The 17,728-nt window shown below is 51.1% G+C and overlaps 1 protein-coding gene across 4 annotated transcripts in view; it reads left to right on the top strand.

The window, feature by feature from the left end:
• YEATS2 (YEATS domain containing 2) overlaps positions 1–17,728 on the top strand; it is a 1,415,500-nt gene that overhangs the window by 767,968 nt on the left and 629,804 nt on the right. For all 4 annotated transcript variants that reach the window (XM_085634927.1, XM_085634925.1, XM_085634929.1 and 1 more), the window contains one exon: positions 12,638–12,796. In XM_085634927.1, coding sequence (XP_085491053.1) covers positions 12,638–12,796 — 159 coding nt within the window. The remainder of the gene's footprint in view (positions 1–12,637; positions 12,797–17,728) is intronic.

Genomic DNA, 17,728 nt, shown 5'->3' with positions numbered 1-17,728 from the left:
GGACTAATACCCAACAACCAAAGAGGCTTTGTAATGATGGTACTAAAGTCACACACTCCCCCCCCCCCCCCCTTTGTTTGTCACCGTATCTAGCCCACTGTCAACATTGATCGTAATATCCTGGGCAAACTATTGGTTAATGATGGTTGTGCACGATTTGGGCTCTTTTGACCATAGTGGGTTTATCCCAGGTAGGAACATCTCTCCCCCCCCTTAAATTCAGCAATTGTTTTATGTAATTCATGGTTTGTCTGACTGTAATGTGGCAGGGGCCTGGGTCAGTATGAAAAAGGCCTTTGACACATTGAGATGGGAAGGTTCCAGGTACTCTATGCCATTGGATTTGGTGCTGGAGTTCCAGTGTTGATGTGAATACTCTACACAGACGCAACAGCTAGAGTCAGGCCAGGTGATGTGGTATCAGGTGCCTGGTGGTACAGAGAGGAACTAGTTAGGGTTGCCCCCTAACTCCATTTCTGTTACCCCTTCTATCTGAAAGAAACACGTTAGATATAGATTCCTTACCTTAGAATTACCCCCAGGCGTCAGACTGGATCCGGAAAGTTTTTTCGTCAGCAGTACCTCTGCGCGTCGAAAGGTAGCGTCGGTCGGCTCCGCGTTCGTTGTCGGAGTCGTGGTCGCCGGGATGACGTCGCGGCAGCTACTTGGACGCCGCCCTCGAGCGCTGATGTCAGTTCTTTCATTTCCCGCGCCAGCCAGCGCAGATCCTGGAAGAGCGGTACCTCAGTCATTTTTTGACTAACTTTTTCTCGACTTTTGTCGACGTCTTGTTTCGAGTCTTCGACTCCCAACAGGTGCATGAGGGATGCCCGGTTTCAAGGCCTGCGGTTCCTGTAACCAACTGACGTCGATGATGGATCCGCACCACGTGTGTCTCTTTTGCCATGACTCCGACTGTGTTGACGCCGAAGGCATTGCGGGAGCGGTCCCGAAAGCTGCTTAAACGACAGTAGTTGGCTCCGTGCCGTTCGAGGTCCCAGTCGATAGGGAGGTTGAGGGACCGGTCGCGGAGCCACCATCAGTCCGGCTCGAAGTCTTCGCACTCGAGGTCGGGTAAGTCTAAGCATAAGAAAAAGTCGAAGAAGCATCGTCGCTCTTCGCCTTCTCCTCGTCGGTCGGCCGACTCGACGAGGTGCGTGGGTGGTGCCACTTCAGCGGCTCCGCACGCGGAGCCTGAAGGGTCGACTCCGAGCTTCCCTCCCTTTCTGGGACCCGGAGCGACCCTCGCCCAGCTTCGTACATTCTACGAAGCGATGCATGCCATCTTTGGGTGGTCCGATCCCGCCGGCGCGCCTTCGGGTCCCACGGACTCGGTTGGGGAGCCTAGGTCTTTACTGCCGGCAGCTCCGTCCCTGGCGCTGCAGGCCCCCCATGGATCCAGGCCTGGATCCAGATCGGCGCCGCTTCCTACAGCACCACTACGGTGCCCGACGCCGGCCTCCTTCCTGACGTGGATACGGCGCCGGACCACCGGGTGGAGTTTTCGTGCCCCTGTTCACTTCTGGGGCCCCTTTCCACCCACAGTGGCAACCAGAGGAAGATGAGGAGGACTGGGAGGGCTCAGGTGACCTTTACCTTACCAACTTCGTTCTGAACAGGACTGAAGAGAGGAACTGGGGGATGACAGTGGTCTTGACACTTCACCCGACCTTGACATGTTGTCCCCTCCTACCATGGCTACGGAGGAGGGAGCGTCATACACTGTGGCGTTGCGTGGGGCGGCCGAGGCTCTCAACCTGGAACTTCCTACGGTGGCGGTCAGGACTAACCTCCTGACTGAGGTGCTTCAACCGGCGGTGAGCTCTTCGGACCCCTGCTTCTGTTTAATGAGGCCCTCACTGACATCCTTTTGGGCACCTGGTCCAGGCCCAACACGGGGGCTCCCGTTGATAGGATGATCGCCCAACGCCACCCCTCGGCTCCGGGCGACCCCACTTTCCTCTCCCAATACCCTACCCCGGAGAGCTTGGTGGTCCAAGCCCCCACCTCCAAGAGCGCCTTCCCTACCGCTCCAGCGGAAAGGGAATCCAAGAAGCTGGACCATCTCTTTCGCCAGCTTAGGGCTGCGGTCCGTGAACACTACATGCCTCTTGGGCCGTTATTCGCACTCCGAGTGGGATACGGTGGCGCATTTGCTGCCTCAGTGTCCGGACGAGGCCTGGACAATGCTCTCCCAGGTTATCGCCGTCGGGAGAGATGCAGCAAAGTTTACGATCCGTTGTGGGCTGTACACCGCCGACTCTGGCGAGGACCATTTCAACATAGGTAGCGCTTCGTCGCTACGCCTGGATGAGGTCCACTGGCTTTTCAGGGCATGTCCAGAACACCTTGATGGACATGCCCTAGGATGGCCGTCGCCTCTTTGGCGACAAAGCAGACACGCCCTAAAGCGCTTCAAGGACTCAAGGGTTATGGCCAAGTCCTTGGGCCTCTCCTCCCGTCCGGCGCAGTCTGCTTTTCGCCCCTTTCGTAGCTACGGAAGGGGTGCCCCGCTACGTCCCGCCCAGGGCCACAGGAAGTTACCCAGCCTTTGCGCTGCCGGGATCGTGGGAACCAGCGACGGGGTTCCGGGGGCCAGTGGGCGAGCCAGTCCACCAACCCCACCTCTGCAGCAGCCTCCAAAACCTCCTAGTCTGACCTTTCAGGCCCATCAAACGCCAGTGGTTGGCAGGATTCGCCATCATCTCCCCCACTGGCACACCATCACTTCGGAGAGGTGGGTTTTGCAGATAATCCGAAGGGGATACTCCCTCCCCTTCGAGACTACTTCTCCAGCCATGCCACCTCGTTACCACCGCATGTCGGAGGATCATCTGGCACTTCTCCAGCAGAAAGTTACGGCTCTCTTGGCCAAGGGAGTCATCAAGCGCATTCCTGTCCCAGAAATAGGTCGTGGTTGCTACTCCCACTACTTTCTGGTTCCCAAGAAGTACAAGGGCCTGCGTCCTATCTTGGATCTCAGGGACGTCAATTGCTTCCACGGGAAGGAGAAGTTCAAAATGTTGACTCTTGCTCAGGTCTTATCTGCTCTCGACCCGCAAGACTGGATGGTAGCGTTTGACTTACAGGATGCTTATTTTCACATCCCCGTCCAGCCCGCCCACTGGCGTTACCTGCGGTTCACGGTAGGCCACAAGCATTTTCAGTTTACCGTGCTCCGCTTTGGCCTTACCAGCGCCCCTCGGGTGTTCACGAAAGTGATGGTGGTGGTCGCAGCTCATCTGCGCAGGTCAGTGGTTTCAGTCTTCCCCTATCTCAACGACTGGCTGTTGAAGGTGGCTCGCCCCAGGCAGTCGTCTCCCACCTCCAGACTACGGCCGACCTCCTCCATCTGCTGGGGTTCTCCATCAATGTGCCGAAGTCGCACATGATTTGCTCTCAGAAGCTCCTCTTTATCTGAGCGGTTCTGGACCCGGTGCAGTTTCGGGTCTATCCTCCCGAACAGCGAGTCCGGGACATTCGGGCTATGATTACGATCTTTCAGCCCTTGTCCCGAGTTTCGGTCAGAATTACCCTGAGGCTGCTGGGCCTCATGCCCCTGTATCCAGCTGTCCAATCATGCCAGGTGGCATACGTGGGCTCTACAGTGGGACCTGAAGTTCCAGTGGGGGCAGCATCAGGGGAATCTGTCCGACTACGTTCAGATCTCGGAGGGCACTGCTCAACAACTGCAGTGGTGGCTCACAAACCAGGATTGGGTCAGTGGCAGATCCCTCTCCCTTCCCTAACCCAACCACACTGTGGTGGCGGATGCCTCCCTTCTAGGGTGGGGCGACCACATTGGAGAGGATGAGGTCAGAGGCCTCTGGTCTCCGGCGGAGTCCGAGCTTCACATCACTCTTATGGAGCTCCGTACGATTCGTCTTGCACTAAAGGCATTCCTCCCTCTGTCCGGGGAAGAGTAGTGCAGGTGTTCATGGACAACACCACCCCCTTGTGGTACTGCAACAAACAGGGCAGGGTGGGGTCGTGGAACCTATGTCAGGAGGCCCTCCGCCTTTGGACATGGCTGAAACATCAGGGCATATCCTTGGTGGTTCAACACCTGGCAGGTTCTATGAACGCCTGGGCCGACGAACTCAGCCACAGGTGCATGATGGATCACGAATGGCGTCTTCACTCGGTGGTGGTGCAAGGTATCTCTCAACAGTGGGGAGAGCCTTGGTTAGATCTATTTACCACCGAAGAGAACTTGCAATGTCTGCGCGTTGGAATTTCAAAGGCGGCACTCGCTAGCCAATGCTTTTGGTTGCGAGTGGAGTTGCGGTTTGTTGTACACCTTTTCGCCTATACCACTTCTGCCCAGAGTGCTGAAGAAGATCAGACGCGTCCGGGCCCAAGTCATTCCTGTGCCTCCGGATTGGGCACGAAGAGTCTGGTATCCCGAGCTGCTCAACATGGCCATCGAACCTCTGATCAGACTGCCTCTTCGGGAGGATCTTCTGTCACAGCAGCAGGGGACGGTCCTCCACCCTGTCCAGTCTCCACCTCCTTGCGTGGAGATTGAGCGACAGCAGTTGGCGTCTTTCGACCTGCCTCCCGAAGTCTGTGACGTTATCTTGGCAGCCAGGCGTCCCTCCACTAAGACGGTATACGCCTGCAGGTGGTACAAATTTGTGGCATGGTGCACAGCAAAGGCTGTGGATACCCTTTCTGCCCCTCTTTCTGAAGTACTCTTGTTTCTTCTCTTCAAACCCAGCAAGGCTCTGCTCTGGGCACTATCAAGGGCTATCTTTCAGCCATCTCTTTCTTCCTTCGGTTCCCAGATCAGCCTTCTCTTTTCAAATCCCCGGTAGTTAACCGTTTGTTAAAAGACTTAGTGCATCTTTTTCTGCCAATCCCCTTCGTTATGCCTCAGTGGGACTTGAATCTTGTGCTAACATATTTAATGTGTGCTCCCTTTGAGCCGCTGCATAACCGTCCTTTACGTCTTTTGACCCTTAAGACTGCTTTCCTGGTAGCCATCAGTTCTGCTAGAAGGGTGAGTGAGCTCCAGGCTCTTTCGTCAAAACCTCCTTTCTTGTCTGTTCATCTGGACAAGGTGGTTCTCCGGACCTGTCCATCCTTCCTTCCTAAGGTGGTCACTGCCTTCCACATCGGGCAGAACATTACTTTGCTCACCTTCTTACCACCTCCGCATCCTTCAAAGGAGGAAGAGAGGCTCCACCGTCTGGACCCAAAACGCGCGCTCCCCTTCTATCTGGATCGCACAAAACAGTTCCTGGTGGATGATCAACGTTTTGTTGGTTACGTGGGCGCAAAGAAGGGTTGCGCCGTACACAAACGCACCATTTCTCGATGGGTCGTGTTGTGTATTAAGGCTTGTTACTCTCTGGCTAAAAAGGAGTCTCCAGTCGGGCTACGCGCTCACTCCACCAGGGCGACGGCAGCCACTACTGCCTTGGGAAGGGGAGTGCCTTTGAATGACATCTGTCAGGCAGCCACGTGGGCATCGCTGCACACTTTCACCAAATTCTACTGCCTGGACAGCCAAGTCCAGAGAGAAGGCTTCTTTGGCCGTTCTGTTCTCCAGGATTTTCTGGTGTGATCTTGGTTCGCAGACCCACCACCGGGGTTGGTATTGCTGGGGTATCTATTCTAAGGTAAGGAATTTATAACTAACGTGTTTCTTTCAGATGCACAAGTTACTTACCTTCGGTAACGATATATCTGTAAGAAACGTTCGTTACTTATAGATTCCTTACCGTCCCACCCATCCTCTCCGTTTTGTGAACTGATTTCTAGGGTTAAGGACATCCTTTCAGGACCCTTGTTTTGTGCACCAATGGTCAGTGTCTTGCATGGCTCTGCGTTTCTGGCACGGAAACTCGTGTAGAGAACTGACGTCAGCACACAAGGGCGGCGTCTAAGTAGATATCGCATCGTCATCCCGGCGACCACGACGCCAACGACGGACGCGGAGCCGACCGATGCTACCTTCCAACGCGCAGAGGTATTGCTGACGAAGAAACTTTCCGTATCCAGTCTGACGCCTGGGGGCAATTCTAAGGTAAGGAATCTATAACTAACTAATGTTTCTTACAGATATATTGTTATCGAAGTTAAGTAACTTGTGTGTTAGCTGATTTGTTGCTGGACAAGTTCTCTCTCTCTTGTTCCCCCGTCAGGAGCTAGATTGATCGGAAGGTTGTTGCCTGCCTACGGTGGTAAGACCTATCATAGCCTTAGGTGGACTTTTAGAGATCTCTGTTTTGTCGTTCGCTTCGTTATCGATGTTTGTTCCTTTGGGCAAACCCTCTTCTTTTCCCAGATCATAATTTGCATCTTGGGGTTTAGTGGGCAGTCTGAAGATGGAGTAGACTTGTTTAATCTGCACCGTTGAAAGGCCTTTGACAGTTTGTTTATAATGAGATTCTCTAAGCCTCCTGCACTGTCTTTTCATCAGTTGAGTATTACCTACGACATGATCTTTTGCTGGTTCAGGGCTCAAGACTTAATTCCTCAAAAGGCAATGGGAATGAGCCTGAGTGATTAAATTAGTTTGGTGTTGGTCAGTAGTGTCTTGCCCAAGACTAGGAGCAGACATGCTAGTAAAAGGCTGGGAAGTTGTGCTGCTCTGTTGGGCAGCTTTTCCGCTGCTCTGTTGGCCAGTGTTCCTTGCTCCCCACGGTTATGAATGGGCTGGTATTAGAGCTTGCTGTAATTACCTGGCAGATTGCGAAGGGTTGTATACTTATGTTTCTATGTTGTCCAGCAGTAATTTGTTGACTTGATAGCTGCAGGCTATTAGGGGATCAATTGTCAGGATTTAAAGGTTTTCAAGACTTAAAGGAAGCAGTGTTTTGCGCAGCTGGGGGATCAGGTTTCAACTGTAATTTTAAATCTTGCCAGCTTATCAAGAATCAGGCTGAATGCACAAGCTGGAACTGCTTATACTGCATCGGCTTAAGCACGCTGTATTAATGAATTTAAAGCTCCAATTTTTCTAACTTACTTGATTGGTATTTTAGAGCATTTACAACAGACTGAAATGAACAGAGCAGAACGTCCCAGGTACTACTTATCTCACCTTCCTGCCGAAGCATTGAGCTTTGGTGAACGTCTGATCTACAGCTGTGGAGGTAGATGTCAGGACTCGCTGATAAGTGTGAGCCCACAGAAGCCTCCTAGAGGCCCAGTGACACCATAATCTCAGCCTTAGTGAAGAAAAGGTCAATCAATCAATCAGGGTACTTGTAAAGTGCGCTACTTACCCGTGAGGGTCTCAAGGCGCTGAGGGGGGGGGGGAGGGGGGGGGGGGGTGCCGCTACTGCTCGAAGAGCCAGGTCTTGAGGAGTCTTCTGAAGGCGAGTAGGTCTTTGGCCTGTCGTAGGTGGGTTGGGAGGGTGTTACAGGTTTTGGCGGCGAGGTAAGAGAAGGATCTGCCGCCGGCAGTCGTACGTTGGATGCGGGGGACATCTGCGAGGGCGAGGTTGGCGGAGCGGAGCTGGCGGGTGGGGGTGTAGAAGCTGAGTCTGCTGTTCAGGTAGGCTGGTCCGGCGTTGTGGAGTGCTTTGTGTGCGTGGGTGAGGAACTTGAAGGTGATCCTCTTGTCGATGGGGAGCCAGTGCAGGTCTCTCAGGACGGGGGTGATGTGGTTGCGGCGGGGGGCGTTGACGATCAGTCGGGCGGAGGCGTTTTGGATGAGTTGTAGCCGCAGTTGGTGTTTGGCTGGGATTCCTGCGAAGAGTGCGTTGCCGTAGTCCAGTCTGCTGCTGACGAGGGCCTGTGTCACTGTTCTTCTTGTTTCGGTCGGGATCCATTTGTAGATCCGGCGGAGCATGCGTAGGGTGTTGTAGCAGGAGGAGGAGACGGCGTTGACTTGCTTGGACATGGAGAGGGAGGAGTCGAGGATGAATCCTAGGTTGCATGCGTGGTCGGTTGGTGTTGGTGCTGTCCCCAGAGCGGTCGGCCACCAGGAGTCTTCCCAGGCTGAGGGGGTGGGTCCGAGGATGAGGACCTCCGTCTTGTCCGAGTTCAGTTTCAGACGGCAGCTCCTCATCCAGTCGGCGATGGCCTTCATGCCCTCGTGAATGTTGGTTTTTGGCGGTGTGAGGGTCCTTGGTGAGGGAGAGAATGAGCTGGGTGTAGTCGGCGTAGGAGATGATGTTGAGGTTGTGGTGGTGGGCCACTTGTGCGAGGGGGGCCATGTAGATGTTGAACAGCGTCGGGCTGAGCCCTGGGGGACACCGCAGATGATGTCAGTGTCTTCTGACCGGAAAGGTGGGAGACGGACGCTCTGGGTTCTGCCGGAGAGGAAGGACGTGGTCCAGTCAAGGGCCTTCTCTTGGATTCCGGCTTCTTGGAGGCGTGTCTTTAGGGTGCGGTGGCAGACCGTGTCGAATGCGGCTGACAGGTCCAGGAGGATGAGGACTGATGTTTCGCCGTTGTCCAGTTGGCGTCTGATGTCGCCTGTGGCGGCGATGAGGGCTGTCTCGGTGCTGTGGTTACGTCTGAATCCGGATTGGGACGGGTCCAGGATGTTGTTGTCTTCGAGGTGGCGGGTCAGTTGGATGTTGACGATTTTCTCGATGACCTTTGCCGGGAACGAGAGCAGGGAGATGGGTCAGAAGTTCTTGAGGTCCGTGGGGTCCGCCTTGGGCTTTTTGAGGAGGGCGTTGATTTCAGCGTGCTTCCAGCTTTCCGGAAATGTCGCTTTTTCGAAGGAGATGTTGATGACCTTCTGTAGTTGGGGTGCGATGGCCGCGTCTGCTTTGTTGAATACGTGGTGTGGTCATGGGTCTGACGGAGATCCTGAGTGGATGGAGTTCATGATCTTGCGTGTCTCGTCGTCGTTGGTGTTGGCCCAGGAGGTCAGGCGGTTGGCGCTGTTGGTGATCGCGGGGCGGGAGGAGTCGTGCATCGTTGGTGCGGTCGTGGAGTTGAAGCTGTCGTGGATGTCAGCGATCTTGCGGTGATAGAAGATGGCCAGTGAGTCGCACAGTTCTTGTGAGGGCGGGATGTCGTTGGCGCTGGCGTCGGGATTGGAGATTTCCGTCACGATGCGGAAGAGCTATTTGCTGTCGTGTGCGCTGTTATCCAGGCCGTCTTTGAAGGAGGATCTCTTGGCAAGTCTGATGAGGTGGTGATGTCTGCGGGTGGCGTCCTTGTGGGCTGCGTGGTTTTCTGGCGTTCGTTTGTGGACCCATTTCAGGTCAGGAGCTCGTCGGTGAACCAGGTGGCTCTCCTGCTGGCGTGGCTGTAGGATGGTCTCTTGAGTGGGGCGAGGGTGTTGGCGCAGTCGTCGATCCACTGTCTGAAGTTGCGGGCTGCGGCGTCAGGGCAGGTGGGGTTGATAGGTGGGTTCTGGGCGAGGGTGGTGGTCAGCTGGTCTTCGGTGACTTTGTTTCAGCAGCGGCGCGGCAGCTGTTGGGTGCGATGGTGCGTGGTTGGTTTTTTTAAGGTGAAGTGGATGCAGCGGTGGTCTGTCCAGTGGGGTTCGGAGGTGTGGTCGAAGGCGACGTGGGTGCTTGTGGAGAAGACGGCGTCCAGCGTGTGGCCTGCGGCGTGGGTGGGTGCGGTGACGAGTTGTCTGAGGCCGAGGTTGGCGAGGTTTTCTTTGAGTGGCGTCGTTGTTGTTCTCGAGGTGGAAATTCAGGTCCCCGAGGAGGATATAGTCCGTGGAGGCAAGTGCGTGGGTGCTGGCGAGGTCGGCGATGGAGTCGCTGAACTGTTTTCATGGTCCGGGGGGTCTGTAGATGAGGGTTCCTCTGAGGGTGGTGTTTGGGTCGGTGTGGATCCGGAAGTGCAGGTATTCGGCGGTGTTGAGGGTGTCGTCTGCGTGGGTGGTGACCTTGAGGGTGGACTTGTAGACGATGGCTATTCCTCCTCCGATGCCATTGGCGCGGTCCCTGCGGGTGATCTTGTAGCTGTCCGGGATGGCTATGGCGATGTCGGGTGTCGAGGAGTCGTTCCACCAGGTCTCGGTGAGGAAGGCCACATCTGGGGCGAAGGTGTCGAGCAGGTCCCAGAGCTCGACGGCGTGTCTGCGTGCGGAGCGGGTGTTGAGTAGAATGCAGCGGAGGTGGTTGGGTCCAGTTCTAGGAGGTTTGGTGGGTCTGTCGCAGGTGAAGCTGCAGGTGCGGCAGGAGAAAGGTCCGTGGGTCCGTTTCGGGGCGGCCTGGAAGCAGGTGTTGTGTCGGCCGGCGTTGAGTGCGTGGAGGGAGTCGACGTCGTATCTGAGTCTGGCGTCGTGGCGAGCGAGCGAGGTCTAGGGGTTCTGGTGTGGTCCAGGCACGGACGGGCTTGCCTTTGGCGCGCCGAAGGCACGGACGCTGCGTGGCCTCCATAAGAGGGGCTGAGGGAGGGAGGGGCAGCTGGGAGGCGGGAGCGGGGTGGCGAATGGGATGCTCGGGGGGCGGGGCCGCAGGAGAGCAGCGGCGGGAAACCAGGCAACGGGGGGAGGGGGGCGGGAACCAAGGCCACTGCCTTGGTTCCCGCCAAGGGGAGCGGGGGGGGGGGGGAACGTCAGGAATCGGCGATCAGGGAATGGGAATCAGAATCAGGCAGCGGGCGCACCAGAGCGGCACTCAGGGGGGCAGCACAGTGGCTGGTGAGCGACCTAGCAGGAAAGGTCTTGTCTAGCAGTTCTAAAGAAGGGGATCCTCTTCCTGACTGGGCTCGGGCTGCTGTGCTTTGAATTGTTGACTGGGCTGTAAGCAAGGGGGTTTTTCACTGTTACATGCTCATCATTTTCGTGCTTGTTTATGGAGGAGGTCAGCTGATCATAAGATAAAGCATGATGTACCTCCATGTTGACCTGAAAACTCTTCCTTTTACCTAGGGATTCATTTGTGTCCGTGATGCCCGTTGGACTCTATTTCAGAGAGGCCTTGGGCGTGCTCCTCCTTGTTCTTTGACGCCGAAGGCTCTATTGAACTTTTTTCTCTTACTTAGAAAGTTTTGGGTGCATAGCTTTTACCGCTGTCTTTACTGTCATAGCGCCAGGACACTCTGTTGAGTAGCTGTGCGCTCTATAAATCCCTGTTTAACATAACCAAACATAACTTACAGACTCTTTTTTGCCCAGTTCTCTCAGTGAAAGGAAGCCTTTTACTGGGCGATTATGGATGGATGTGTTTTTGGAGGCCACGAGCATCTTTATTGTGAGAGCAGTGCGTCCATTGTTTTTTTTTAAAAAGGAGAATTTAATCCAAGTGTTTGGCCATGGGTCTGGGGAGGGGCAGCCAGTGCCGACACTGGAGTTAAAGATGGAGCACCCACATCCTGTTAGGGGATGCCTGTCGCAGGCGCCATGAACTCAGTTGTATCACTATTATTTGTGGGTGGATTGGGTGCATTGGGGCATCTCTGCTTGCGCCTTGTAGTTGCGGTCCGCCCTTTTCTTGCTGGAGCACATGGTTGCTTTGATGTCTTTACTCTATTACGGTCTTCTGGCGTAAGGTTGACAGGCTAGTAGCATGAGACTGGTACCCTGACTATGGCACCGCAGCTGATGGTAAGCGGGGTAGCATTCAGCATAGAGCAAGGTGCACCACGGCACCTCCAACTCCAGTGGCTAAAATTAGCAAATGCAGATATCAAAAAGCAATAAGCAACAGGCAGCTTCAAAAGTAGACTCGGACGACCCCAGCACGTCACAAAGCTAGAAATATGCTGCCAAGGGAGTAGAGATACAATGGACTGCAAAGTAATACAATGTAATGCAGTGGTCCACCCACCCTGTGCTGGTGACTAATGGTGGGCTTTTCACCAGGATCAAGCATGAGCGATCAGCAGAAACACGTAGGTACACCAACAAAGACCAGGAAGAAAGTCCAGATCCCAAGCTTCTTAACATCAAGGTTTAGTTGGAGCTCGATTTGGTCCCACTTTTTGCACAGGCAGAATAGTTAAAAACCCTTTTAGGAAACGTGCACCAGGGCATAGAGCAGAGAGTGCGGGTTGGTGTCTCTCCCAAGAAGCAATCTGCACCGGCCTAACGCCATCTGATTCCACCCCAGAGAAGACCCTGGCCCTATAGCCTTACCTGAACTCCGTCGCTGCCTCCTACTCCAACAGGCTCAGCTCTACTTTGGCACCGCTAACTGGGGGCTCAAGGGCCACACCCTGAACTGGGTGCCAAAGATGGGGCCAAAACCTTAGGCCCAGGGCCGAAGGAGCCAGGTACCAGCTGCCAGTGTGCCACTGATGGCGAAACTGCCTACCCTCTTCTTCACCGGAGCTGCAAGTTGCGGTGCGTATTGTCAGCATATATCCAAGCGTATTCTCTATAAGCAATGGAGCGTTCGCAAATGGCAATCAATTGCCTAGGCATAAAGTGCTTTGTTATTATTTTCCACAATCTTACGCTTGAATTTCATAACCAGTGGAAACATTGTTTTCGGTCTTTAAACACTGTTGTTCAAAATGATTTGTTAGGAATAGTGTCCATGATCAGGAACTGTGAGTGTGATAAAATAAGTCACTGCTTATTCTGCAGTCTAACGGTAGGGCTTTTCAGACTTATCAGATCTATTGAGACTTAAGTTCATTCAACATCTATGTTCAAAACCTGTTTATTACATGTCAGGATATTGACCTTTATTGATGTTCAGTGAGTCCACACTACAGATTATCATGCACAGTCTTATTTAACGTTGTTTTTTCTCTTCAGGGCACGTTTTTGGTTGGTCAGTCATCAGCTCAGAGCTCTGCAAAGCAAGGGACTCAGAATGCAGTGGTTCAGGGTGGTATGGGACCTGGGACATCAACTACGCCTCCACAGCCCTCATTGAAAGTAGTTCCCGGACAAAAGACTACTATACTTGCACAGGTACTGAAATTTTATGTTGCCGATCATATTAATCCTCTATTTTGTAAAATATGGTTGCAAGTCTACCATTTAAATGGACTTTGATCCTAAAATACATGTGATAATTACAGCAAATACCACATTAAACAATGTTTTAATACTTTCTGTGAAACAATATTATTTGATTTTTGGTTAACCTATGAGCCTACCCATTTTCTTGCAAAATATTTACTTTCTAACTTTCACGATTTAGCTCACCGTCGCCATTTTTAGTTAAACGCCCTTTATTTTCCTTATTTCCTTCCCATTCTTTAATTGTTCTCTTAAAGCCAGACATATGAATTACTGGTTGCAAAACGTTCACAATTTGCTGTCAGTATTTACGACCAGTAAAGAATTTTAATAACTAACCAAATTCTAATTCGGATTTAGCCGTAATCTCACTTACCTCATGAATAATAATCACCCACACCATTCATCGTAGACATGACATCAGCTCTGCCCTGGAGTATTTAGCTGCAGTCAAAAGATTAGTCAACAGCCCAACCCATATTAGTCCACGGCCTTGAGTCATTGCCCAAGATTGTTCTCATAACTGTCTATGGGTTTAAGTACTGCCCTTGTCTAAGCAGCAGAATCTATATTCCCTTCGTAGCACTGACAAGATAATTTCACTCTGTAGGTTTCTGATACACCTTCGACTAATGATACCTTTACCATGGCTATACAGCCCACCTTTTAATACTTATAACCCCATTACTTTTACCTGGTGGACAAGGTCCCAGTAAATAACCATTGAGAGAGCTAGTAATAGAGAAACAGAGGGCCCCCAGAAACTTTGTTTAAGGGATGGTTCCGTAGTTGATGATTGTTCCACTGCAAGTTAGACCAGGTTATCCACCTTGTCCAGAATAAAAAGATGGGAGGAGGCTTGAAAAAAAACTAGCCTTGAAAGCATGCTACTCAGTATGTCATGGGATAGTCATGCAGGGGGCAGAGGTATCCATACATCCTTCTTCTTTTTCAGGCAAGCGTGGTATATTGTTAGAAGTGAGGAGACTGGAAAGTGCTAAGCAGGGTGATCTTAAACTGAGACAGTGATGGCTTTCTTTGATATAAAAAGATCAGAAAAATAAATCCAGTTTGCTCCCAACTTCATTCATGATTTAATAAAGTGAAGGAAAAAACAATCTTAATGATTCCGGACTTTATGCAACGGCCCACAAGTAGGCATTACTATGGATTTTAGCCTTGTATGTCAGCACTTAGACAAGGTATTGAGTACCTTTTCTTTTGGTGAGATAGAGAGCTTTCCATTCTTATCATATTTGCACCTTCCACACAGAGGTCATCCTCACTAGCCCTTTGCAAGTGAAGAATCTATTAGCAAGATTGCTTTCTTCTCTGTACTAGGCAACTTGTCAAGTCCAACATACGCGGTCCTGGGTAAGGATGTGAAGTACTCAGGAGATGAATTCCCTTTGAGGATCAAACCATCATCAGCTCCAGAGGCTCATTGGTGCCTTTGATGTGAGTACTGCATCCCAAGCCACTGTTGCACAGTATGACAGAGCCATTCTGCTAACTGGGCACAGTGCTGCAGGCCAGTGCATAGTGACATTTAATGAGTGTTTCTTCGTAGCAATGGGCTAGGGGAACAGGTCTTAGCTCCCTTTGACTCTATAGACTTATATTAGGAAATGGAGCCTAGCTACTTTTGTTTGACAGTCTGCATCACAGCCCCACAGAATGGCCAATCTCCTGCTCACTTCTCCACCCATGTGGTTTTATAGGTTTAAGATGAGAGGGAAAGTGCTATCCGATCAATAAGCAAGATCTCTGTTGCAAGAAAAAGCGCAAGAATCCTTCCTTCCACCTCCCGTCCACCCCAAAAAAATCCACAGAAGGCAAAGCAAAGCCACCTAACTAGGCTCTAAGACACCTCAAGGCAGCTGTCATTTTAGTTTTTTTTTGACAAAGCGTACCACTTATAGTATGAAGTGAATCTTCTGCCTTTCTTTCTGACCCAATTTTTGGAAGGCTAGTTATTCACACCAGCCCTCTAGGTGCGACCTCAAGGCTTTCAGGTGTCTAGTGCTGGCTGTCCATCGCCTCCGGATTTGATCTATTTGGTCTCTAACCTGGCTGTCCACCATGATCCCTGCCCCTCAGCAGTGTTGCATAACTCCTACCAATCCCGTAGAGCTCCTGCTATCCTTAGTGCAGATTCTCACAACCCTGGTGCAACTACTGGGCACTAGTGTCAGGTAGAGGTCTTCCTGTCCCACTCAGCACTGCTGGTAACCATCGGGTTCTCCAGCATTCGTGCTTTCATAGATGCACATGCTTGACTTGTTCTCAGACTGAGACCATCAGTACTCCATGTTAGTAAAGCAGTGTGCGTTGCACTCCAACATTTTGAAAAATGGCCTGGCACTAGACGCAGCTGGTCCCCCTCTTTGTGTGACCCGAACTTCAGTCAATGATAGAGCAGCAGCAGCCTCATCCCTATACCTGACAAAGGCTTCCTACTTCCAGATTTTCAAAGGCACATTCAGCGACGGGTAATCCTCAGGAGCTTGGTCTTAATTTTACTTTTTGAAGAATTTTTACTTCACTTTGATTTTTCTTCACCTCTTCAGCTGTGGTGGCAGAGTTCTACCTTTTTTTCATTTCCGGAAGAATTCCAAGAAGTCATAATCGTTTGAGAAGAAGTCTTTCTTTAAGTCTTTTCTTTCTTGCCGGCGGCTAGTGGAAAATGTATATGGAGGATCCTCCCACCCAACTACCTTTACTGCTTCGATTCCAGTCACACTCCAAAGAAGTATGATATCAGTAAAAATTTCTCAACCAACACTCTGAAGTTCACAGAGAGAAGGCTAGCTTTGGCGATTTTTGAGGAAAAGGCATAGGCTCCTTCATCAAGTAAGCACCGGTTGCCCTTTAAGCCAGCTTCAAAGAAATCTAAAACCACGACTTCAATACTGACTGAAAGACCCTCTGACCCTGTGCTTAAGGGTCAGTCTTCTCATCAGCTATTATCCTCCTCATCGCTGCCAACAATGGAGCAGAGCTAACCAGAAAGCAGCAGCAAAAACCTAAAAGGTTAGTGCTATCTAGCTCAGAATTACCTTTGGAAAATCACCATTACCCCAGACAACATTTCCAAGAGGTTAAAACTGTTGAATAGCTCATTGTCAACTATAATGAAGAACTATTGTCCCAATAGCAGTGTCATTTGCAGGCGCTCTGACGATGACTTAGCAACCTGCACATTTATTTACTGAGAAAGCTACATTAACTAAAGGATCATCACCGATGGCTCCATCAGCGAAGATTCACCCATCAGTGACGAGAGTCCTACTGACGCCAAACCATACATGTTTACAGTGGGACATTAACAGCTGTTGACGGCTTTCTCGTTAATGACGCAGCAAATGGCAGGATTCCATCAGACGGCTATTCCTCTCGCAATGCCTACTGCAGCTGTGTCAGTTGTGGGGCTTCAACAATTTCATCATTACCTTCAGTTATGCCACTTCAATCATTGCTTGTCTACCTAGTCCTGCCTCAAGCTCCTGCCAATGTTTTTCAATATGGCTCTTCAGGTCAAGAGGGGAAAGATAAAGAAGGCCCGGCATGGATGAGATTGAGACCTTTTTGATTGATAACGATTATCAGAGGGACTAGAGGCAACTCAACCTGCTGATCTCCATACAGAATATGTAGACATTGATGATGAAGAAAGAGAGGAAAGCCCGGCATCTCCAAAACAGAAGCTCTTGTACTCACCTCATTGAAGCGACTTTGAATGCAGCAAGAATTATTACATTCCTCAGTAACTTCTCACTGTGCTGCTCACAATGATGCAGGACATTTCCCAAAGTTAGCCATCTTTACCACAACAAATCCCTCAACTGAAAGCAGTATCAAAGCCTGACCTGCCAGTCCTATTTATCTGGAACCTACTGCTCAACAAGGTGTACCAGCCAAGGTCTCTAAATCTGTCAAACAGGTGCCTTTGCAGATTTCATAAAAGAATCAAAGTGAGGCGATCCATATTGATTATGATATGTGTAGGAGGGTGGCTTAGTATATGGTGCACACTTATTTAAGTGAAGCACCTTGCACTAATCCAGACAACCCTTATGGTGATTTTAATGGTCTTAGACAACCATAGAAAGCTCTCTAAGTGGTAGCTGTGGAGAGCAGCCTTCAGGCTTAGTCCAGAGGGAGTGTTAAGCAGCTTGGTTTACCAGAACTAATCATATAGTGTAAGTTAAATGAAAAAGAACCACACAGTGTAGTTACAGAAATAGCTCTTATTATTATACACACTCACCAACACATTGGTTTATCGCCTACCCAGAGATAACACAATTACACACAATACTTAAATTGTAAAAAGGTAAGTAGGCACAAATACACAGTGGTCTCCAGGGGGAGACCAAACCATATAATGAAGAAGTGGAATGTGAACTGCGACCAAAGTCCGGACTTGGGCCAGGAGACTCAGAAGAGCTGGGGACCCAAGGAACCACCCAATGTAAGTATCCAGTAACCCCACGGAGGCTGTGTGCAGTGTGGAAAAACAGCAGCGTGCTCAATACAAGTCAATGGAAAAGTTGCGATTGCAGTTTTAGAGGAGAGGAACCTTCCCAGTGGACCCTGAAGAAACCCTGTGGAAGACAGAAGATTGGAGGATCACCCCACCCATGGGTATCCTAAGAACCAGGATACCTACACCAGGGAAGCCGGATGCGTAGGTGCGAAGTGACGTTGGAAACAACCATAGAACGCAATGGAGGACTTCAGGAAAGATGCAGCTGGCGAAGAAGATGAAAGAGTCTGGTGGAATCCAATGGTGGATTCTAGACCAGAAGAACCTGTAAGCAGAGTGGACAGAGTCTATACCACTCAGAGGAGACCAGGAGGCATGGAAGAGCAATGACC

Source organism: Triturus cristatus, chromosome 11, assembly GCF_964204655.1.
Source record: "Triturus cristatus chromosome 11, aTriCri1.1, whole genome shotgun sequence".
Lineage (NCBI taxonomy): Eukaryota > Metazoa > Chordata > Amphibia > Caudata > Salamandridae > Triturus > Triturus cristatus.
The sequence above is the reverse complement of the archived record's forward strand: the minus strand, read 5'-3'. Positions and strand labels throughout refer to the sequence as shown.